This window comes from Aquila chrysaetos, chromosome 11, assembly GCF_900496995.4.
Source record: "Aquila chrysaetos chrysaetos chromosome 11, bAquChr1.4, whole genome shotgun sequence".
Taxonomy (NCBI): domain Eukaryota; kingdom Metazoa; phylum Chordata; class Aves; order Accipitriformes; family Accipitridae; genus Aquila; species Aquila chrysaetos.
In genome coordinates this window covers 34,674,820-34,699,997 of record NC_044014.1, presented here as the reverse complement: position 1 = coordinate 34,699,997, position 25,178 = coordinate 34,674,820, and the positions used below count along the sequence as shown (strand labels likewise).

The 25,178-nt window shown below is 41.9% G+C and overlaps 1 protein-coding gene across 6 annotated transcripts in view; it reads right to left on the bottom strand.

Moving 5' to 3' along the window:
* Positions 1-25,178, bottom strand: part of ARID5B (AT-rich interaction domain 5B) — a 125,606-nt gene that overhangs the window by 14,502 nt on the left and 85,926 nt on the right. For 5 of the 6 annotated variants that reach the window (XM_030030761.2, XM_030030762.2, XM_030030759.2 and 2 more), the window contains 3 exons: positions 18,612-18,816; positions 16,239-16,291; positions 8,558-8,655 (listed from right to left, as the gene is read on the bottom strand). In XM_030030761.2, coding sequence (XP_029886621.1) covers positions 8,558-8,655; positions 16,239-16,291; positions 18,612-18,816 — 356 coding nt within the window. The remainder of the gene's footprint in view (positions 1-8,557; positions 8,656-16,238; positions 16,292-18,611; positions 18,817-25,178) is intronic. The other variant, XM_030030763.2, reaches the window with a different exon arrangement.

Genomic DNA, 25,178 nt, shown 5'->3' with positions numbered 1-25,178 from the left:
CCATGCTTGGCCAGAAGGTTAAGCAGGTTGATTGCAACAGGAATGAAGAAAGATTTAAAGCTGCTTCACCAAACGAAGATAGCAACCGGTTAACCCGGGGAACTCACTGACATTGGATATCTTGGGGCCAAGGGATTAGTGAGATTACGCAACGATTAGATGCTAATGTAAATCATGAGAACATTAAGCTCTTAGAGTTTCAAAAACAGTGAAAAGGGACAGACAATAAATCTCTTTATTGGTAGGAGTTTGGGCCACTTCCCTCTTGGGCACATTATGCCATGGTGGCTGTTGCTCCTTCCTCTGAAGGCACTGCTGGAGCTGGGGAATAAACGGCCAGTCCACCTGCTTCAATAGGGCAACCATCTGGTTCAGTAGGTCCTCACAGCAGCTGGGCAGAGCCACTTGCATGCCCTGAAGCCAGATGGTCTGAGTGGAGGGCTGGGATGAGCGGCTGCTGAGCCGAGGCGGCTCGGGGCAGCTCCAGGGACAGGCCCCATAACGCTAAGGAGCCCCTATTGATAACCTCAGTGCGAGAAACCTGACTCTTGTTCCCTAGAAACTCAGTAGCAAAACATTCAGTTGTTTTAAGGGACCAGCAGGAATGCCTGAGCTCTGATCCCAAGAGAAGTCTAGTCTTTTTTACCCTGATGCTCTTCAAAAGGGATACATCTTGGAGCATTACTTGCAGTGTAAGCACGGGAAACAAGCCACCTTCAACAGCAATCAGGTGGTGGGGATGGCCAGGAGCAGGAGGCAGCTCTCCTGGGCACCAGCGACAAATTCCCAGCGGAGAAGAGAGGAGAGGAATAACCCAAACTCTAAGGTCTCAGCCTGTTTTCCAAAATGGGAATATAAAATACATGGAGGAAATCAAGCAGTGTGTTCCTCAAGCCTGATTTCCCCAGACTGCATTGTACAATCCAGGGGTTATGAAAGCAAGCCTCACGTCCTTTTGTGCAGAACACAATAGCAATAGGTTTATTTGCATTTGTCTGAAGTACAAAACTGGCATGTATTTTATCAGCAAAGACAAAATATGTTTGAGTTCAATTTTCTTCCCAAAGAACTTTCCTTCCTTAAAGAAATGGCTCTTTCATCCTTTCATCAACAACTTTCCTCACAGCCCACTGGGAGTGCTGGTGGGTAATGAGAATGGCTCACTGCTGAAAGGTGGGAACTGCGCTGCTCTAAGAGAATTCAAAGACACTTTGTTTTAAGTAAACTGGAAATTAGTGACATTACAAACACAGCTGTTGATTTAGCTGCACAGGCAGGCGAGGGAAGCTCAGGCAATCTCGATCCTATGGCTCAGCAGGGGGAGATGAACAACCCCACTCTTTTGCCTTTGGTACAGATTGGGAAAGATTCAAAGGAAGGGTGATGGGGACAGAGCAGCTTCCCCAGGTCACTCTACCAAAACTGCTACAAGCCTCTGTTTCGGCCACAGTCACCATTTCTGCATCTAAAGGCAGACATGCATTTTATTCCGTAGGTCCATATAGACCCTGCAATGCTTGGTCCCTACGCTCAGGACAAGCTTACAGATGCCATTTTGCACTGCCTGTGGGGTGCAGGTCTCCTGGAGGGACTCCAAAATCCTGCCGACCCTCCCCAGGAGATTTCAGCCCCATCTCCATTGCACAAAGTTGAACAAACTAGGGGCAAGCCCTGCCATGTTAGTGAAGTCCTGCAGTAAAGTACAAAGTGGAGATTCCCAGCAGACCTGGAGAATCTGAAGGGAAAGATCTTACTCGCCATCCCTGGTGCTGCTCCTGCAAAGGAGAATGGCACATCTCCCATTGTGCAGCACTCTCCTGGGGCAGCTCAGCTCCCAGCAAGGAAAAGGGACTTGTCCCCTTGTGTAGCGCCTGACCCTGCTCCTGGATGTCAAGAAATGAGGTTACCATGTGAGGCACACTCTACCTGATGTTGACCAACCATGAGCACTCAGCTCAGCTGCTAGAAGTGCCAGGACCTCAAGAGCATTGGGCACACCGCATAACCTCAGTGCCTGGTAAGCATCGACACACATGTGTACAGCGGGCACGCCTGGCAAGTTCCGCTCTGCTTGGGTGACAACCCACCTGGGAGCACTGGGTAGCACACGGCACCCCCCAATTCTGCTGGGAAAACTCCTGGGTGGAAAGAAGGATGTGGCTGGGAAAACAATTCCCTGCGAGGAGAGAGATCATCTGTTTACACGCACTGCAAGGCAGTGATTGACTGTCCAGCACTCTTGCACCCAGGGACTCCCGCTGACTCGTGTGCTGGCCAGTAAGTCTCCGAGGCTGAAACCCCAGAAATTCTGAAAAAGCTGTGTGTTCTCAGATGTTTTGAATGGACAGCTAAGGATCTGTTTTAATGGTAAACAATTACATTCCTCTGTCATCTGATACTTTTTAAATTTTGGGGAGGGGGGGAGCTTTCTGAATTTTCAATAGTTCCTTTGTTAAAGCATCTGTTACTCACATAATTGAAAAGATGTTTGTTCAGTGGTATGCTTGAGAGTACAGTTATTTAATCTTAATGATAAAGCCCTGAGGGCAGAAAATCATAAGTAGAAACCTCTTGTTATTTATCAAAAAGAAAAAAAACCAAACCAAAACCCAGGAAAAGAAAGAGAAGTGAGACACCTCATCTATCTTCAGGCTTAAATTCATGTTTGATGGAAAACTATTGAGACAATTTGCAACTTGCGAAGTTTTCCGGGAGTCTGGTACTAGCTGAAGTGGGAGGGGGGCAGGAAAGTGGGGTGAAGACAAAAATAAAACAACCAAGTTAGTACAACAAGAAGAAACTGCTGCTTGGCAAGATTTTTAGGTCAAACAAAGAGCTAGCTGTAGTTTACAGCATGACATAACATTTGATTAATTTTTGCCTGAGGATGTTTTCACACTTAACAGTGTAAATCAAAACCTTCCATTAATTACAATGTGTATTAAAAGATAACCGTAAGCATTTTCATGTAGATGCTACACCAGCCTCCTATTTTTTGTTCCCTCTAAAAGACTGGCTGCTATTTCCTACAAAACTCCACTGAAATGCTTACACACTACCAAAGTTATCCAAATGCTTTAACAAAACCAAACAGCATTTGCATGGAATGTGGGGCTCTTGCATATTGAATTACTGCACAATATCCTTAGGGTAGACTTTACGGCTGTTAAAGGGAAACCATGTAAGGGACTGACTTTGACCCGCCTTGTGTTTCTGATAATATATAATATTTATGTCAGCGATTTAGACAGAAAAATGGCAGAATGGGCTCTGAACTGTACAAGACACTCTATTTCCTGGGGTTCAGTCCCCTGGTAAGGGACAGATGTGCAGGGTGCTCCGTAAGTGCCCAGGGGCCACACTCACAGCCACAACAAAACCGTCTGCAGGTCTGTGTCCAAAGCACGGGCACAGTCACCCTGCCAGATTGTGAAGAACCATGACCCACTCTGGGGACTCATCTCACCTATCTGCTCCTCATCAAGTCCCGGGTGGTCGTGGCTCTGCAGAACACTCTCCCACTCAGCCACCCGAATCTGATGAGAGCATGAAGCCTAATAAACCCCTCTCCTGCTGGGTTTGACCTGGACAGTCTGGTTTTCAAGGTGCTAGTGATGCGCAAGGGCCAGGATATGAGATACACTGCTGAAGACCAGGACATGGCCTGTGGGATGCTCTGGGTCCATCCCTGCTGGAGACCCCAAGGGAACCAGGCTCCCTGCAGCACCCGAAGAGGCCAGGAGGGCTACTGCAGTATGGGACCGTCCAGCTGCCTGCCACAACACCTTCGAACACCAACATGTCTGTCCACCAACGCAGCTGAGGAGTGTTACTGCCTGCTGTTGCACACCACAATTCCCCGGCCCGTGCGTGTTTGTGCATAGCTCGTGCACAAAGCTTCCTTTGGAGGAAACCAAGATGAATCACAGCCAGACTTGGAGGCAGAAAAATGCCCCAACAAGCAATTGCTCCTATTTTTGTTTTGTTAAATGCATTTTATTGTGAACTTTACATACCTTGCAAAATAGCAGGGTGGGTTTTTTGGTTTGGGGTTTTTTTGGGGGGTAGTGGTGGTGTAATATTTATGAAAAATCCCTAACAAAAACGTCATCAGCACTGCAGAAACACAGCCTATCGTTCACGCTGGAAAATTAAAGCTGCCGATGATGTGTTCTGCGTAAAAGCGAAAGAAACCTCAAACCCAGCATGTGAAAACCACATCTGCATTATTAGGGGAACGCAGCATGGAGAAGAGTGTTTCGCAGAAAAGTAGCCGTTTCTGAGGGTTTCTTGATAAGAGAGAGAGATGTAGGGTACTGACAAGGGCTGCAAGAGTTTCACAGGAAAGGTTCAGGCTGAATCAGCGAATACCAACCACACATGCCTCTAGCTTTCTGTGATCATGCAAGGTAAGTGCATCAAAGGAGCACAAATGAAGAAAGTAATGACCAAAACAACAACAACTCATAAGCTCTGTACAGTTTGAGTTGTGCACAGAGCAACAGCCCCACGATGGGAAAACACTAATGCTTTTTATATTGGTAATCATCTGTAACATGAGCAATTAAGTACAGTACTAATGGACTATAGCCAAGAGCCTGGTACTAATATTAAAAACTGACAGAGATGAATAGGTTTGGAAGGAAAACTAGGCTGACAAAGACATTTTTATGAACTGCTTGGGCCTATTTGGAATAACCCAATCAGAGGCAGGTTCAGACCAGCCATGCCTACAGTGACAATAACGCATTCATTGGCATTATACGATGCCTGCTATGCTTTAAATAAAAACACCCATTGCTTCTACTCAGCAACCTGCACTTTCATTATTATACTCATTAATAAAACAAAAGTTGTCTAACTAATATACAAATAACACTTACTGAAACACTGGCAGCCTTGCCTTGTTTTAAAATGAAACCAGTTACTGGAAACACAGACTGTACTACATGAAAAATGAATCAGTTGATAATGCACACAAAATCTTTCTTTCCCTTTTACCAGAGAAACAAAGCAAACACCGCACCGACCGAAGCACTCTGCCTACTTATAGCACTGCAGCAGCAACCATGACAAACCCTGATCCAAACAGGGTGGTGTGGAGAGGGGAGCAAAGCATTCCCCACAGCCTTTAAATCTGTCTTTGTTTCAGCTTTTGCCATCCTTGGTACCATGGGTCTGCAGCAACATGCTGGCTTTTTAAAGGTTATAAGCACCTTTTGAGAAAAGCAACATTTCTTCATGGGATTTGCTAGACAGAGAGGCAATTCTGCCTTCTCCATGTCTTTTTTTTTTTCCCCTCCCTTTGAAGTTGTGTGTGAAACTCCACCCTGCAGAGGGGAACTTGGCAAGGGCAGGAAGGTGGGATGCAGTACCTGAATGGCACTCCTCAGCATCCTAATGATGTCACTGAAAGGTCACTGCCACCTAAGCAGCCTCGATATGTTAAAGCCAGTGTAAACAGCTAGTAGCTTCTCCGTCATCTTGGAAGAAAGCTAGTTAACACAACATGGATGCCCTTGAGATCTAGTTGTAGAGATGAACGGCAAGGCTAAGGCAAACAGCAGCAGGATCAGTGAAGTCAGGGAACTGCCTGTTCTGCCTCCAGTAAGCAAGGAAAGGCCAGCGGGATTCAGAAAGGAAAAATCATGAGGTTTATTCAGCATTTACTTCCCAGCTAAATTCAATTTCCAGTTTAGCTTTACAGCTCACCTTCAAGTTAGAAAATGTATGTGTGTCCTGAATCACGAACGTGTATTCCTGCACTGCAGTTCTAGTTTTAGATTAAATGTCATCTGAGCGCTTTGGCTATAAATGAGCATTACATTTACAGGTGCTGTAGTTAGAATTACCGGCTGAAACAAACCATGACAATTTCATTTACTTTTTTCCAAGTCTGAGCCTTAATACAGCTTTCCTGTGGTAGAAAAAAAAGTGTCTAACACTAGAAATCTAGAGATTGAACCAGTCACTGAGGTTTTTTGTGTATGTGTTTTGGTTTTTCAGACCAGATTGGGTAAAGCGTATTTTAGGCAACCTCAGGGCTAACCTAAAAATCCTACAAGACTTCTTCTCCAAATGCCGTCTTTTGACAGCCTGCTAGAGACCTGGAAAATACGTGCTGCCTCATAGCAGACCTAACCCAGAACTACACAACAGACTGGCATCCAAGAACTCAGATTTGAGCTCTTTGGTGCGCTAAGACCAATCTAACCATAAACTAAAAGAGTCTTTCCTCAGAATGGCTCAAGGCAAGCAAAACTGCTTTTGGGTAGCCTGGAAAGGCTTTTCAATCTTGAAGGCATCATGAGTCTGCTCAGGTTTTCTGGTGAGCACAATGGGCTTTGTGGCACTTTGTAGCATACCTAAGTAACTGCTGAGCAAAGTCACATGGACGAGTCTCTATGCATTGAACAGGAGTGCAATTCAAGGGTTTTGCATGTAAAAAAAAAACCCACTAGCATGAAAGCAGAAGAGAGAGACAGGGGTTCATGGAGTATTTGTGAATGGCTCATTTATTTTTCCACAACTACAAGAGATGCACTCTCTTGGTGACTCTAGGATTTCAACACAGAGCCCAGCAATGCTTGCTCCCTGCATGACCTAAACCCACAGACACCTAACTCTTACGTGTGCCTGGGTGTCCTCTGTCAAATAAACAACATCCTACAAAGCCCATCTGGCAAGGGAAGATCCAGACTGCCAGTGTGAAACCCATCAGCTGGCTTGGGTGCAAGAGGAAGCCCTGAGACTCTCGGGGCTGTAATGATGGAGGGGAAGAGCTGAATACCCACAATCTGATGAGTCTATTAAAACAATCTATAACATTTGTCCACAATGCAAAGGCAGGGTGTCGTAGTTTAATCCCAGAAGCAACTAGCACCATGCAGCTGCTCACTCACTCCCCCCGCCGCCGCAGTGGGATGGGGGAGAAAATCAGGAAAAGAAGTAAAACTCGTGGGTTGAGATAAGAACAGTTTAAAAGAAGAGAAAAGAAGAAGCTAATAATGATAAGGATAACACTAATAAAATTACAACAGTAATAATAAAAGGATTGGCATGTACAAATGATGCACAGTGCAATTGCTCACCACCCGCTGATTGACAGCCAGTTAGTCCCCGAGTGGTGATTCCCCCGCCCCCACTCCCCCCAGTTTCTATACTAGATGTGACATCACATGGTATGGAATACCCCGTTGGCCAGTTTGGGTCAGCTGCCCTGGCTGTGTCCTGTGCCAACTTCTTGTGCCCCTCCAGCTTTCTCGCTGGCTGGGCATGAGAAGCTGAAAAATCCTTGACTTGAGACTAAACATTACTTAGCAACAACTGAAAACATCAGTGTTATCAACATTCTTCGCATACTAAACGCAAAACATAGCACTGTACCAGCTACTAGGAAGACAATCAACTCTACCCCAGCTGAAACCAGGACACAGGGAAAAGCCCCATCTGATGTGCACAGCATCTCACTCAATTTGGTCTGCTGCTTGGCTCTATCTCCAAAAAGCTTCTAACTGTAATGTTTATAGTGGCATTACATGCAACTTCTTTGTGCACCCAAGTCCTTACGTTGGAGATATCTCCTGTAAATGAGGGTGATTGACCTCCCCCTCCATGAGGAGGGCAGCCTCTCCCTTGGAGTGGCCAACACATAAGGCACTAAAAGAAGGAGAAAAACTGCCCACTGAGCACAGCTCTGCTGTGCTGCCTTGTGCACAGGCAAGCACAGTCTCTTCCTGACCCCAGCAAAGGAACTTGTTTATGCCCAGGAACAAGAGTCTGGACTTTCCTTATTTGAGCCTGAAACTGCAGAGCTTTTATTAACATTTGATTGCCTAAGGAAAGAAAAAAAAAAAAAAAAAAAAGAAAAAAAAAAAGAAAAAAAGAAAAAAAAAAAAAGAGTTGTTTCTAAAACCCATACCAAACCAAAACAACATTCCAGCTCCAGTATTTTATTCAATGCGTGCTGGCTTCACAAGCCCTGGAAGTTATTATCTACATGGGAAGAATAAGAAATCAACAGTTCTGACCAGCAACAATGGCTGCAGAGAAAGAGTGTTTGGCAGCAGCTTGCAGGCAGGGAGGAGGGAAGGAATGCAATGAAGAAGAGGAATGCAATGCTCTGCATGACCTACAACATTAACAGCACCCTGCATTGTGGGCCACCCCATTATTTTGATCACAACCACAACTTGCTTAATTGGTATTCCTAAAAAACGACAGAAGACAAGTGTTTGCATCAATTAGCTGTCATTTCTTATTTTTCCTTGAGTATGTTTTGCTCAATTTTTCAGCTTCTTTAACTGGAAAGCTGTTGTAAAAATTAAGATATGTACCAAAGAGAAATAAGATGCTTGTTTTATTTATTTAGCCACTGGAGACATACACTCTGGTTTAAATTACAATGGATTATCTGACTAAACCGTTGGGGGAATATTTACTGTATCTTTAAGAAGCCTCTCTCTCTCTCTTTCTCTAATTCTTTATAAAACACTTTGAAGGCTCTCCAAATTAATTTTTTCATTATTAAACAAGCATTTCAGATTTGTTATCTTACCTTTCATAATGTCTGCGAGTACATGTAGCAGCACTTGTGCTTCCAGGGTTACCACCTAATTCATCATAAATATGTTTCCATTGTCGACGGGCTGTTATCTGTAAAAATGGCAATGGAAAATTTAATCTTGCATCTTTACAGATTCTACAGCATTTGAGTTCACAACAACAAATGCATGTGTGACACTTTCAGAACAGCATATACTACAAGCAGTATAAAAACCCCTACAGAATATATAGAGTGCACAGAGCTTTGGGTCTTTTTTTTTTTTTTTTGGTAAGTTAACACTATGTCTATTTTCTTTCTCTCTAAAATGGAGTGATCTGACTGATTCATTATCAAGTCACAAGCAACATGGCCTCACAGAAGAGAATCTCAATCAATATAGGGTCATTAACCATCAGAAGTTATGCAGACAAATCCCACGGTAAATTATGAAAATGAAGCTCAAACCATACTCAGCACAAATAATGATTACATAGTTATTTTAACTGAATTAGAGAAAATAAATCTGTTGCAAAACCCAAATCCACCACAGAATTCTGTAAATCCACAAAAGCATAGTCCGTAACTCTATATGTTACAAGCTGTTTATTTTTATCCATTTATGTCAGTAAAATATATAGATCAAATAGTAATGAAAACTTAACATACTCCAATGTTAATATTTGAGCTATGTACTTTATTGGACCATGCTGATGAAAATAAACATCTTGTAACATATTGAGTTGCATACCATGGTTCTGTTTTTTTGTACAGAAATTAGGATTATACAGAATAACAGATGGAAGACCTGGCAAAAGAATTGTTTCTGAATACCACTTCATTATTTTATATATTCCGCTATATTTAAAACAGGAAGAAAAACAGGAATAGGACAAGCACAACAGATCACCCTCTTTTGCCTGCAGCTCATAAAGAAGGCCAGTGGAAAATTGTGGGGCAATTTGGGGAGAATTTTGTCATTTTCTGTGGAATGCTGTGGATTTTAATATATTCAGCCCCCAAGGGTTCTTTGGAGTTACCCACAGAGCAGTCAATGCTGTCTACTGAGGAGCTAAAGGCAGCAATCAGAAGAAAACAAATATTACAACTTGCAATCTGAGGCCTGTAATTTTAATCTAAACAAGAGGAGATAGCTACCGTCATTAAATATTACAGGGTAAGAGGTGTTTCTTTTTTGCTCAATATAAAAGGAAATTTATTCTCCAAAGAAAGAAATTATTCTCCAAAGCCAAAAGCATGACTGCAGACTTATCATCTGATAATGTTACAATTTCTTCAAGTTTATTGTTTGTACAGTTCTCCTTAGAAAACACCACTATCTCCAACTCACTATTAGCACCTGTACATAGTTTGCACCTATAGATACTTGAAAAAAAAAAAAGGAGTATTTTATTGTAAACCTTATTTAAAGCAAAATGGACTGACTGCATTCAGTAATTTTATCTTCTGTCTTCTGTAACCAACCCAAGGACCACAGGCACAAGAGAGAAACTGCAATTCAAGGATAAATTCTGCACAAACGGATTATTTAAATACAAATCAAACACTCATCTGAGGATAAGATTCTTTTTAAGTCTATTTTGTTTAAGTTCTTATGCTGTCTCCTCCCCAGGCTACCCACACTACTACCCATTATTATTACTAAAGGGCTTGAAGAACTGGAGTCCTAATGAGCCATAAAGAACATCACCTCCTGAGAATATGAACAGATGCTCCTTCTGCAACCTGAAAGGTCAAAAAAGAATTGGACCATGTACCCTGCTGTGGAGGAATGCCTGGATGGGAAGCTACCGCTGGTCCTGCCTTCCATACCTATTCCACTGGTCCTCGGGACAGGCAAAGGACAGAGGCATGGCCAGACAGCCCTTGCCTTCTGGTAGCTCCCAAAAATCACAGATCCCCTGAGGACTGCTGTAAGTGGCTTTATAGTAAATCAAATCTCTGGCAGCCTCACTGACTAGGGGAACAAAGATGCACAAAGCCAATCTGGGGTCTGTGCTCTGGCCCTCTGGCAAGCACAACCTGGCTGGTTTGCCAGGCTGTGGGCCAGGACCTGATGCTTTGGCTAAGTACAGTGATGCTGTGCAGAAGCTATAAACAAAAGCAAAGGATTAGTCAGCAAGAGGACTACTGCAATTCCCCTTTTTAGACATCCTGATGTGACTAAGAAGCATGGTCTCCATTTTCAAAAGGAAAATGTTAACCTTGGAGCCCAAGTCTCATTAACTATGAGCTGACTCAGGAGTCGATACTCAAGCTGGAACATCAGTAAACACAACCAACTTTAAGGGGAAAAGTGAATCCCTTTGAAATCCCTGGATCATTTTTGGTGTCTCTTTCCTCTATGCTGCTTAGACTAACAGCATTTACACATACATTTGCCCAGCTTTATCCAATTCTGCCTCTGCAATGGACCAGAACTCCTTGGCAATTAGCAGAGCTGTGCCCTGCCACATACAGAGCTACGTTTAAACTTTACATTCCCTGAAACGATTGTTATTCTAGCAAAGCCTGGGCTTGAGTTTTCCCCTGCTCTGCAAAGTTTAGGTTTTATGCTTAATAAACTTCAAAGGACTAAAGTAACTGATAAATTACATTCTTAAACAATCTGAACAAAATGCTGCACTGTGGAGACTTCACAGTTGTCACGCAGGGCAGCACTAGCAGGATGCTCACGCTGGCCACATCCAAATCGAGATCTGCTTTCTTTTCTCATACAAGTCCCTCCCAGCCACCTCAGTGACTAGGAACTTCCTGAGGAGCCAGGAAAGGGCAGTGCTTGGCAATGCTTTGCTTATGGTTGCTGTTCCTACCAAAAATGCCTGCCTTGGCTGCTTTTACACAGCGGTTTTAACTTTGAAAGGGCTCATATGTGCTCCCGGTTAGTAACATGTTCATGACAGGGGCATGTGAGGAAGAGAAAGGCAGATAACGAAAGGTATGAAAATGGTAAAATATTTTAGCTGCCTGGGCAGGGAATTTCCCATAAACACTCAGGAACAAGTGTTGGTTTTTTTTAAGGGCATGGAGCTATAGTGACATAAGTCAACTAAGACTCTGCAAAAGCTTTAACAAATGTCCTGAGCAAAGAACCTTTGCTGCTTTAGTTCTCCAATTTTTTTTCCCCTACTCCTACCAGTATATACATCCCTCCCAGTGCCTGCCACTTTTCTAAAAGTCAGGATGCTCCAGGCTCACCCATTAATCAAGGCAATTGCACAGGCCAGTCTCATTTCTGACAGCTTCCCATTCCAACGCTGGCTTCAAAGTAGTCTTCTCGTTTGCAGACCCCTCCCACAATTGGCTCAAACCTACAGCTTCATAATCCTAGAGCTAGGCCCACTGGAAGCCAGGAGCTTTGAAAACCTCTGTGACATCTTTCCCAATCAGTAGAATTTGGAGTTAAGCAAGAGACTGGTCTGCCCAGGGACCTAAGAGCATATCTGATCTTGTTCCTATAAGCACAGTATTAGGCAGTGACTGGTACTCAAGAACAACCAAATGAAAGTAATGATCTTATCTATTAAAGTAGAGGACTGTTTATATACATGCTTTTAATGATGTCTTCTGCTTTGAGAAATCTTAAGGTTTTCTGTACTGCAATCCCATGAAAAGGGTTCTTGCTTATTTCCTGCTGCAAATCCAATGGGGGATTTTCTGGTCATGGTATGTGATATTCACGATGCTCTTCAAAACAGAGCTCTGGGTATTAGCGCTGTATGAAACAAACCCAGGTAGCTTTGCATTCCACTGATACATCAGTTTCTTCGGGCCTGCCCAGGCGCAGGACTGCTGTACATGTCAATCATTAATTTTTAAAAACTAAAGCACTTTATTGTTGCTTCCAGGAGGCAGCAGCTAAATGGGATCCCACCGACCTTCGGCAAAATTTAAGCTGCTACGCAACAAAGGTTAAGCTCCACCTAATTTTCTTTTTATCCTTTATCTTTCTAAGACATCTCCAGGCAGAGTCCATTCAGCACCACAGCCTTCTGCAAACACGCCAAGGCACTCCTTTTGTGTTGGCTTAAAAGGAAAAATGCCACTTCATGACTTGCCAAGGACAACTCTTTAGGTAAGTCCAGGAAGTTTCCCATCTATGAACATCTGCAGTATATAAAAGTACCCTTTTATTCATTTGACTTAGGGTGACTGAGAAAATTCCAGGCAAAAGCTGTTAAATGCCACTGCAGCCGAGCCCCCTAGAACGTGACATTGTTTTGTATTTCATCCAGGGATTTGGGGACATTTAAAATCATTCATACTGTGAAGGTCTGCTATCGAGAGTGCTTTCCAATGCACTCTCCTATTATTAGTACAAAGATGATCATTTCATGTATCTTTGTTTAAGAGAAACATAATCCCACCCACTCCAAAGAGACAGCTTCATCTGTTAAGGACTTAAGCCAATTTGTACAGGTTGCTATTTTTATTAAGCCTGTATTATGTCCAATAAGAAGTACACGGGAGTGTGGTATTACACAGTTATAGATGACAACTAACTAAGAATTAGTAATCAGATAATGGACAGATCAGAAATGACCCTCACGAGTACTCTAACTGGAGAGCCCTTAAATATGACACAAAATCATGACTTAACACTACAAGATAGCCTGTATGTATAGCCCGTATGTACAGGTAATACTCTCTGTCAAGCCTCACTGGATCCATTCCAGTCCCTGACACATGACAATAAAGGAAACTCAGACAGATGGCTAAGAAAGTTGTTCCTTGCATCTCATATCTATCCCTGGCTGTTTTCATTCACTTTTAGATCCTTAACCAACAGGACTGGACTCAAGAGGTCTTGCACTGTTCTGTGAATCTGGGCAGAAGCTGGAAAACACTGTACATAATCTCTGCTTGTTTCTCAAAGACGTTTTTAAAACCCCATTGAAGCATCTATACATGGACAAGGTGGACAGGGCAGGGGATGAAATTTAAAACAGGCTGACTATCATTGTTCTGCCAAACACAAGGATGCAAAGTTTGCAACTGCTTTAACTGGGAAGGTTTCTACACTTCTTAGTAAAATACTAGTCATCTGACCACTCTAAGTTCCCATATGTGATTTTAACCAATCTTTTATTTGTTTCTTGTGCATAAACGGCTGTCACATGCTGAAGCCAAATATCTACTTTCAAATATTCCTTTCTTTACAACACTTCCAAGAGAAAAGACCCATTTCTATCTCAATGCACAAACCAGAAACCTGTGAAACTTTAAAACAAGGTAAAGATGATGAAGCCCTTCTAATGGACAAATGACTGGTCCAAGTCAGATGGAAGGGTCCATATAGATAAATGTGTATTAACAGGGTAGGTTTGAGAAAGCCTTTCCTCTGCACATGGCTTCTCATCATCAGTAGATATTGCCACTGTGTGGGTGAGTCATGGATTCTGGTTGTTATTGAATTACAGCACTCACTCAAAATTTCTACATCTAAGCAGACGTGCCTAAAATTCTGGAACTGATACTGAGGTCCATGTCACCCTAGTCATCCACTGCCTTGCTGAAAAATGAAACATGAATCAAACACAAAAGCTTCTCAGCAATGCTTGCCATGATAAAATATATACAGATAAATGCAGTTTGGAAAACTCAATGAATATCAACTGGCCATAAAATAATAAAAACCAGGGTGTGCACAGGTCAAAGTATTGCAACAGCTACTGGTTTAACATTCAGGGAATGTAAAGCAAAGGCAGATCCATACTGAGGATGAGATTGATAACAGGAGAGAATGATGTCAGGAAACCTTATGCTCTCTGTACAACTTAAATTGCATCACAGCGGTCCTCCCAACTTCAGCTCTTCTGCACAGAGCACAGACACCACTCACATCATAAAAAACAGGATCAGGCCCATCACTTCAGCCAGAGTCACTCTTAAACCAAAGCTGGGCTACCAGGTATCTCAGAGGGCATGAGCTATGCTTGCCTTGCCACTTACTGACCAGCAAGCAATTGCTTAGTTTCTTCTCTGTTGAGAATAAGGGCCACTGGTACATTTTCATCAAAGGTGACAAATGCCCCTAAACAGAGAACATCTGTCACTGAGAAAAGGGCAGGAGCTTTCAGACAAGGGCGGACTGATGCTACTCTGGATGACATTCTCACATATGTGATCCTTCCCCTCTGATCCTCACGTTTCTGCTACCTCTGCCCTCGTGTTCATAAACTCACCATCCTATTTCTGCTCTGCCCCAGGTACAGAGGTTCACCTGCTCCGGCATCTCTAAATCTATCCCTCTCCCTCTCATTCTGGCACTAAAATTTCTCCGGCAAGCAACCACTTTGGCATCCCTGCTTCTATACTCGGTCCCTTCAAGCAGATCTGAAACGTTGCTGTGAAAATCACCCGCCTCCCTGAGCACTCTGAACACGCCACTCTCCTTTCAATCTCCCTCCTGGCCTTCCCTTGTGCTCTGGATCAAGTTCAAGATTTTAGCCCTCATTTTCATTGCACTTTACAACTCACGGCAATTACCGTTGGCTCATAATTGCTGTAATGATCTATCTGTGGTAGCTATTCATTCACATATACCCATGAGCACACCTACGCACACCCCTGTATGTAAGCATGATATGTACTGATTAATGAAAGACAGAGGAACAATAAAAGCCAAATCAAGCATATATTTTTGTCGAGAATGTTAGATTTCATGTTTCACAAAATCCCAGCCACACCCATGCTAATCAACCCGGGCTGCTGATTTACAGAACAATATGCTTTATTGTATGGAAGGAAAACAGTGAGTTTTGTATTTTGGTTCAAATGACTTTCAGTTTCTTGATAGTGCATTTCTTCTTCTCATTTCTCTACAGCACAGATACGTCCCAGATTACTTTGTAAACAAAGCAAAAATAATTTCTTTCATCCAACTGCGGCAGGAACTGAACAACTTAATCTGATCATTGTGTGCAAAAAAAATATTTCCAATGATGACATCTTCCTATGTCAATTGGTTTTTATTACAGATGTCATCTCAATGTGCCATATTAAAGCAGCTCTTTCTTCTCATTTCAAGATTTTAATCTAAGTTTGTTGCTCTAATATTTTACTGGTTGAAAATACATGCTGTAAAATCCACGGCCCTCAAATTTTCCTGTGAGCTAAAAATAAACTGCTCTTGTCAGACAAGGTTAGCTGATAAAAAGTGTCAGAGACTTTTCTGAATTACTTTGATAACTTCCTGTTTATGTGGTACTGACCCTTGTCTAATAAAGATCTTTTACACTTGGAATAAGAGAAGATACTGCAGCATACTATTCCTTAATGGACAATGCTGATTACTTTTGAAAGCCTTTAATACATTTCCCATATTAGACATGAACAGATGTCAGGGATGTTGCCAAGTGAAATTTCTTTTATGCAATCTTGGCTTGTTGTACAATAATAGCCCTTTCTCAACATGGGAAAAAATTACAGACCCAACTAATTTCCTTGACAGGGAAGAGTTACATATGTTTTCCACTTGTAGTTTTTACGACAAGTTTACAATTTTGCCAAACCTGGAACTAATTGGGACTGTTTCCAAAAATGGTCCAATAAACCCACAATGTGTACAGCTAGCCTAAAATCCAGCAAATGATTGTTTGCTTTTACATTTTTTTTTTGAACAGGGAAAAGTTAGATTGCACAATTATTTCATTTAAGTTACTTAAACACTTACTGTTTCATATCCTCCCAGTTTTTGAGCAGCTTGAAACATAGTCCAAAGGTTAACTGTTAGAGGGACAATAAGTATTTAGATAAGCATTGCATTAACCAACATATTTCAAAGAAATGTAAATTAAGCAGTTTTTAAAAAAGAAAAATAGAGAAAAAAATCTCGCAGCCCCTGAAAAAGCTCCTGTGAAACATTTTCCAAAGAGGTATTTACATAATCTGAAGAGTAAATACTATATATTTTTAATTACATATAAGAGAACACACTTAGATGCCTTAACAGGACTGGAAAAATACACTGAGACAAAGGTAATGGGCTCATTTGACTTTGCTGATAAGAGGCACGGTATAATACCTGTAGCATGTTTCCATAACTCTGATAATAAAACTTACTCATTGGGAAGAATGGTGCTTTTAATTATTTGTTTAATACTGATTTCATTAGCAAGCAAGCATGAGCCACACACTGGCTCACAGAGAAAACCTATTGATTAAACAAAAATAACCAATATTTACTGCAGCTCAGATAATGGCCTCCATAATCAATACACAATAAGCTGCGTTCTAACAAGTCCTGTGTGAATGAACCCAGAGGGAGCACAAATGACAGTTACCGCAATAACTATGGTATGGGTGGTTGTGCCTTGCCCACGGCTGTAGGGTCAGAGGAACAGAGGCAACTCAATTCAAAAGATGTGTTGGGAGATACTTGCTACTTTCTGCAGAACTCCTCCCCTCTCAACATGCTTTTCATGCTGGCCCACTGTCCCATGGGGCCACTCTTGCTGCTGGTGTCCCACTCTATTTTATTTTATTTTAATTGCTACAAGAAAAATTGATGTCTTAGGTCTATGAAAGGTGTATGCACTATTCCACCAAGAAACAGTGATTCCCCATAGACATTCTACAAATACTTCAGGCCAGACTCAGCAATAACACTGTGGACCACAGAGGATGGGATCTCTTCCTCCACAGGGGGATGCTCTGTTGTAGTATACATACCGCTTCTTCCCACTAACCTATTTATACTGGCAATGTTTGCACAAGTCTTGCTGGACAAATACAGAGCCCTGTCCTGCAAACATTTCTGCTCTTCTGAGCGTACTTACTCTTGGCATTTAAGTATTTGCTGGATCAGGCCCCTAATTTATAATGAATGTCAGGCAACTTTCAGGGTATTTCAGCTAAATGTTAGCAGACAGCCCTACCCCCGGCGAGGAATTTTAGAAATAATACTTTAGCTTGTCTTTCAAGCCCACCATGTCCCCATGCTTGAGGGAGTGCAGAATAAAATGGGGGGAAAAAAATCCTGTCTTCAACACAAAAACATTCTGAAAGCCTCATTGAACCTTGTACTGTTTCAAAGCTATCAAGAGCTTTGCTTAGGCCCTGATTTAATCTGAATCAATGCATAATGCAACGAAGCTGTTCATAGTACATTAATTTTACTTCCATTTCAAGCAGCCAGTTTTCAGACAAACACTGTAATCATTCGGAGTTATATAAGTTTATAATGGCTGCTGGAGGCCTGTTGCAATCAGTGCCAATTGCTATTAGGTATGTAAATTGTTATGTAAAACATACAGGTTTGACATTCTTCATCAAAATAACACATGGTTTTAATCTGGGAGATAAATTAGAGTAAATAATATTTCAATCGATAGAGTTTTCCCTTCAAGGAAATAAAGTATCATTCAATCTATAGATAAGAACGAAAAATATCTCCATTTACAGCTTTTGTTGGAAACTCTAAAAGATCTACATTGCACTGCAATATTTATGTAAAATTTAGTTACAACTGTATCTTCTCCACCTACAATTGCTTTACAGATTGTGGCACTACAAACTGAACATGCCAAAGCAATTCTAAACATTGCATTCTGCATTAAACAGATACAGTCTGGTTTTATATTCTCCAAAGTCAGTAATTTATTAACTATAAACACGTTTTGGGGCTTTAAAAATACGATCCCTTTTGTGCCTTTCTTGACCACCTTTAAATGTCTTCCTTTAATATTTGTCCTTTCATAAAGAACATCTGGGCACAATAAAGATACGTCATATTATTAACTCAGAAGAAAGGCATTACAGACGCTGCAGATTTACAAAACAGAAAACTACAGAGTTTTCAACATGCCTATTTCTAGTCATAATCAGCGGATTTAAACCTATAAATATCTGGCAGAAACTACCCCAGAACGAAGAGATGCAAATCTAGGCATAAGACAGTGAAATGCCTGGACTGGAAAATCTGTAGATATAAACATGGTCCCCCCAACCATAAGGTTTTAAAATAGGCTTCGTGTGCAAATGCTTTCTCCAGAGAAGCCAAACCATTCTGAAATGTCAACAAGAAAGTGAGAAAAAGGATACTTACTCTGCTTAAAACCTAAATAGGGTATTCGTTCAATTGGTGTTTTCCTTTCTTTCATATATTTATAAAGAGCCACAAGGAAAGCCTGCTCATCAGCTCTGCATTCTTCACCTACGGCAATCTTTGATTTATCCTCACTTGAGCCTTTTTTACAGTTGCTGTTGTTACTCTTGGGTTTGGGCAAAGCTGACTTAGCCTCACATTTTACCTGGGAAAAAGAAAAGATGTCATATCAGATCTGGGTAACCTTTAATTTTCACTTAAGGAGTAAAGACCCTCTCCTAGCAGAATGGATTGTTGAAAAAATGAAGGCCAAACCATGCAACTGTGTTTGAGGGGAAAACAAAGGAAGCTATTTATAGAGCTAAATGTCTTGTTCTGAATCTTAGTCACAACATTTTTAAATAGCCACATCTTTAAATCATTATAACCCATTGGTAATGCTCTCCAGATCTGCATTTTTATGACTATACATTGCTATGTCACAGACAGCTCCCATCTCTCACATACACTTGCCATTAGCAAGTCTAATAATAACCTTCATTCCAGGATTGACACTGAGCGTTGTCAACTCCCATAGACAACCCTGGGAGCTGAGGGTGCTCAGTGCCTTCCAGGAACGCTCAGCAGCCAGCTCTGAAACGACACATTTTTCTCTCCTTTGGCCCACCAAAATAGATGCAAACCTTGGCAAGCCTTACCCAGGCAGAGCTCTCAGCACACACGAGCACCACAGACTTAAATCAAGTGGGTCCGAGCATCTGCTTGAACTTAAGCACAGCCCTAAGTATTTAGCAGAAGGAAGAGACTGGTACCCAGAGCCTTTCCTGGTAGACACCGGCAGCCCCAATGCACGTGAGTCCCAGAGCTCCAGGTCTCCCACTGGCCTCCCGGCAGACATGTGCCAGTCAGGAAGTCAACAAACTGGAACTACTTTACCTCTCATTGGTATTCAAACATGGGGAAAAATATCCAGTGAGACCGGCTTAATCCTGCAGTCCTCCTGAAGATAATCCTCTTGCTGAATCAAGCAAATTACAACTCAAGCATTCCCATAATTTATGTATACAAAACCCAAAAGAGCAGAACCTTGCAAACTGATGTTGAAAAGCTCTCCATGACCAAGACGGGATCGATACATTTCCAGTGAAATACTGGAAGTCCTTTAATACAAGGTAGTGGAGATGGTTACATGTGTTTTGGATTGGCACTGTCCCTTCAATGATGATGAGTGCTGTGAGTAGCCTTCTGGCAGCTCCATACCCCATCCCAGACATGTCCTTTGTGCTCCCAGAGGGAGCAGGGAGACTGTAAGAGCCAGTATTTGGTATTTTAGGAGGACAGCAGAGAAGAGCAGGGTATCTCGCTGAACAGGAAGGCAGGTGCTCTTGGTCAAGTAAGCTATTGACTCTCCTTCACTCTCCTCCCTTCTAAACCAGGTACTTCCTGGGTACTTGTTGACATTTTGGAAGTAAGTTCTATGAAGAGCATTACGTAAGTGCTTGTAAACAACAAATATATCGTTGGAAAGACTATGATATGCTTATTTTATCTCAATAAAGCTACCATGTGTTTCAAGCTCAGGGAAAGCAAAATCTTTTCTTTTATACTCCTCCAGGGTATTAACTCTGCAGAAAGAACTGACTTAAGGTTAGCTGCCTCCATAGTTTTCCACAGATGTTGGACAAAACAACGCTAGCTCCTAACCAGAGAGGAGAAGTGGCCGCAATTTTTCAAGGTAATTGATGCTGCTGAAAAATCTCACTTAGACACTGCAGGGTACAGGCTCACTCCTCCCAGGCAATGCAGCAGGGACTGGGAAATGGACTTCCTGTGGGATTTTTCTTGATCGCTTGCTGCTGAAGTATGTCCGCTGTACTGCTCGATATTCTCTGGTTGCGTGGTTCAAAGAGATATTGTCTTACTATGGCACAAGACACCATCCTTTGCCTTTTAGTAATAGATATGCTTATTGATTAAACTTCTGTAAAGATCCTGGGTTTCATCCAAAACTCAATGGAGCTAATGGGATTTCTTCCTATTAAATGAACTTTGGATTTCCTCATTCACTTTTCAGTTCAGAGCTGTAATCCCTTGACTTTTTTTACTTTGGCTCCTCACAAAATTATTTAACAGCTTCCCCTTATAAAGTTTAGATTACATTGTCATACTTTTCAATGCTACACCAAAGACTGGGTTAGCACTCCCAATATGAACCCATGATTTCAATAAATTTAAGATTTTTAACTTGAGCTGCAAATTTGTTGCAAGCTGAGACTTGGAACAAATTCACTGGACCTGGGAACAATTTCTCGGTTTTGTCACCCACTTGCTATGTAAAGTCAGTCAATCAATCTTTTTAATGGATTTTCATCTTCAAACTGGACAATTCAGAACTGTATTTGCAAAGACAGCCTGGGCATAAACGCTAAATGAAATGAAAGCTCACTGCTATGCAGGCAAACTAATGGCAAGGGATGTTACTCCCAAAGAGACAAAAGGAAACAAAGAAAACATTAAAAAAGCCACCAGGAGTGAGCAAACCCCATGTTACACACAACCTCCTTCTCTCCAGTGTACAGAGAAGCAAGGTCAAAGCGACTGTGAACTCAAAGGTGCCAAAATGCAACAGATGGACTCCAAGCAGTGTCAAGTTCAACGAAGCTTTGATGAAGGCTGCAATGCTTCATCTGCTCAGAGTTCAAGGCACAAGCCTCACTTTTGGAACCTCCCCACCATCTGACAGGAGATACAGATGAATGCCATGACCAATGATTAATGAGAACCAAAAGGCCCAAATACCATTCTGGGTAACATTGGTGTAAATCCAGCATAAAAGTATCAAAGTCAGTGAAAGTGATGTCATATTTGCACCAGGCACCACAAACCGCCCTTCTCTCTCAAAACACGGTTTTGAATCTTCCTAGAGGGCAAAGATCTGGAGGAAGTTCCTGAATGTGGAGTTTTGCTTGGCTCTGCTCTCTTTTCTGGTCTGCTCAGAAAGCCTGAATGACTCCGTTATAAAGGGAGAGTTCAGTTTCCACAGGAGTTAAAGCTCCTTCATTGTAGCCTCAGTGTGAGTAAAATGTACACAGTACCTCCAAAATGAAACTGAGGGCTAAGGCCCTGACAGGCAACCCTGCTGCCTGCGCCACAGCGTGGATAAGATGGCGGTGTACTGAGATGGGCTCTAGGAACATCTGACGACCCTCCATCAGAGACAGATGATCCATGACCAAATGGCCGGTGAACACTCATGGGTACGTCCATGTGTTTGTCTTCTTCTGCCAGAGGTCACACACAACACAGACCACTACAGACCTGCGTTTCAAAGTTTCATTCAGATAATGGCTGAGGCGCTCGGAATAAATCTCCAGGTCTGAGAGCATGCCAGGCCACCTGTGGCCACAGGAAAAGCATATTCTGGCAACTTTTAAACTAATTTCCCAGATCTTGCTGTACAAATGAAGTGAGAGATTTACTTCAGCATTTGCACTAGGAGATGTAATGAGTAGATTCATTTGGGGACAATTTCCATGTTTAACAAGTTAATCCTTTCAGCTCTTCGAAACGGTCAGATCAGCCAGTTTTAAAAACCCTTACAATGCACTTCTGCACACTTTGAATGGCAACACTCTTTGGGAGCACGAAGCAGGTATGACGAGGGTTACGCTGGAGCCTGCAAGTCCCAAAAGCTGGTCCAGCACTAATGACACGCGAGGTATGAAAGCCTCCAGAGTCCTGGGAGTGTTCTGAGAGAAGAGCTTGATATATGCCTCTCCAGGAGAGCTGATCCTGCCTCAGTAGATGGCCTCGTATTCTTGTGATTTTTACATTCCCAGCCTGGTAGGGATCTCCCCTGGGATCATCCCCAGGAGGTACTAAAATGGATGCAGTGACCAGCAAGGAAATCAAAAGCGCGAAGTGGTACGTGAAAGACCCTCGCGCCACCTGCAGGGCCAGGACCACATTGTCTGTTCCACTATCGCTCTATTTTTAACAAGCCACCTACACTTGAATTTACTCAGAGCTGCTCCTACTCAACCAAAGGCTCTTCTGTGTCAGGTAACAGTAAAAGCCTACAAAACAATCTGCTGATGGGTTTAAGGTAAACATGCCTAATGAGAACTAAGTTGTAAGAAGGTACAAAGCTTTCTAGTCATTGGCAGCGGAGAACATGAAATTCAGCAAGTCATTACAACCACGTGGCTTGCGTTGGTCTTGACAGGCTCAAACCCACAGTCTTCAGAATGCCACTTCTGCCGGTTCCTGACCCAAACTGTACAGCCACTGCATGCCTCTCAGAGCTGTTGCCCTGCCACCCAAGAAATGCGGCTGCTGTCAGAGGCTGGGTGCCATGATCTGAGGGTGAAAACAGCATAACTTCTGGTCAAAAGGGATTTCAGCTGGAACAGGAATACAGTCAGGATTGCTGCCAAAATGTTTCAGCATCTGACACAAGTGGATTTGTCCCATTTACACTAGCAGAGTTCATCCCTACTCTCCATGGACCCACTGTCAGCATTATTCGGAGATGGAGCATGGACAGAGAAGGAAAACTGATGGTGAAGCCCAACATGGAGCCTAAGATGATGACTTAACATCCCAACTGTTCCCAACAATGAGAAGACAGTAGGTGGATCTCCATTCCCCCCTTCCCCTAATATACTTTCTCTCCTTCCCCAGAAACATAGGCAGGGTCTGTATAAAGTGCAATGCATCTGCTGTAGAGGGTTTCTGATTCACTGTCCTCCTCTTACTAAAGTATATCCACAGCCCTGAGACACAGATTGATATGGAGAGCCACAGTGAAGTCAGTGTGACTACATGCAAGGACATTATATCATGAGCATGTCTATTATTTATAATGAAATTAAGCTGGCCAAGATAATTAATGCTATTAATATCTGCACAATGATGAGCACAGTATGACTAGATAAATAGGCGGAATTACTTCTTATCTGAACTATCCTCCCATTTGACTAGTAGGGTGAACCCAAATATAAACAGAGAGGATAAACAATTTGGTATGAAGTGTTACTGTTGTTTTTAATTATCTAATACCTATATATCAGGTGCTGAAGAGGCAGAACTACTTGTGCTACAGTCTGGGGTGCTTTGACAACACGGTCTATGCCGCAGTTTGCTGGTAATATTTTAACATAAAAAATGGCTTGGAGGAAGGGGGAATTGAGGCAAATTGAGACATTTTCACACCACGGATTTTGCACGTTCTTTCAGAGAGCCAAAACATTCAGGCAAACTCTATAGTATCTGGCAGGACCCCGCAACTCAACACACCAGGCTCCATCACCTTTTACCATGCCTGTCTAACACGATAGTACAGACTCCAACTGAGCACAATAGGGCACAAAAAGAAGAGAAACAGTGACTTAAAGGCAGAGCCTCATCATGAACTTCAGCCTTTTTTATCATCATCAATAGAAGGCACAATTTTAACTGAACTCCTAGGGAGGAGGAGGAGGTGGAATTTAATTTGCCTTCCTATGAGAAACTGAGAGCAGAACACTTCCACTTGACCTCTTTAACCTCCTAATCTCTCAGGACATTCACTGCGTACAACAATACCAATGCAAATGGATCTATAGATTCACTGTATTTCCTAAAGAGATGGTCACAACAATGGAATCGTTTTTCAGATACACATCTATCTAATTTATTAAAACAATGGATTCGGGAGGAGTTGGCCTAAAAAATTAGTCTACACAAACCTGTTTAGCTGTTTAGCTCAAAGTATCACAGTGACAAAGTTCTGCCTCAGATAAAAATCTACAACTATTGCTCTAAGTAATTTTCCATCTTTGCATCTTACAGTTTCAGATTAAATCATCTTGAAAGTAGCCATTTGTGCTGCTTTTTTTTTAAAAAAAAGAAAACCAAATTCCTATTTAAAACCACAGAGACAACATAGAAAATAGGATGTAAATTACACTACAGAAACTCCATTTTAAAATATTTTAAGGAAAAGACACAAACCCATAAATATCTAAAAGATTAAGTCTATAAACACAAATCAGTGATCCAATTTTTACTTGCAGTATGGGCTAAGCACTGCAGCACATACAGAAGACTGTAAAAGCATGCACTATTCAACAAACCCTGGAACATGCACCTCAGCACTACGTATTAAAGAAACAGCCCAGATTTTTTTTTTTTAAGCTTTCGTACTGAATTTCTGCCTTTATCTTTTTTTTTCTAATTTAAAAAAAGTCAAGATCTTAACATTAGTGTAATGTCATTTGTGTGTGCTTCTTAGAAACCATTATTGAAGCAGCTCTTGTTTCATAGTCTGTTTATCTTCAAACTTATATTTAGAAGTACATTGTAACAGGGTGAGCTGCTCCCAGGTTTATTTTTAATTCGAAGATACTGTCACAAACTATGTTTGTGTGTCACAGAATGTGAAAACTAACACTAGATGCCAAGAAAGCTTAAGCACTACCAGCTACCAGTCAACAAGCTGATAGCATTAGGTTGTTCAGTGATTATAGTTGCTGGTAACTTTGAACACAGACATGATTTAAAGTGAAGAATAAAACTATTGAAAAA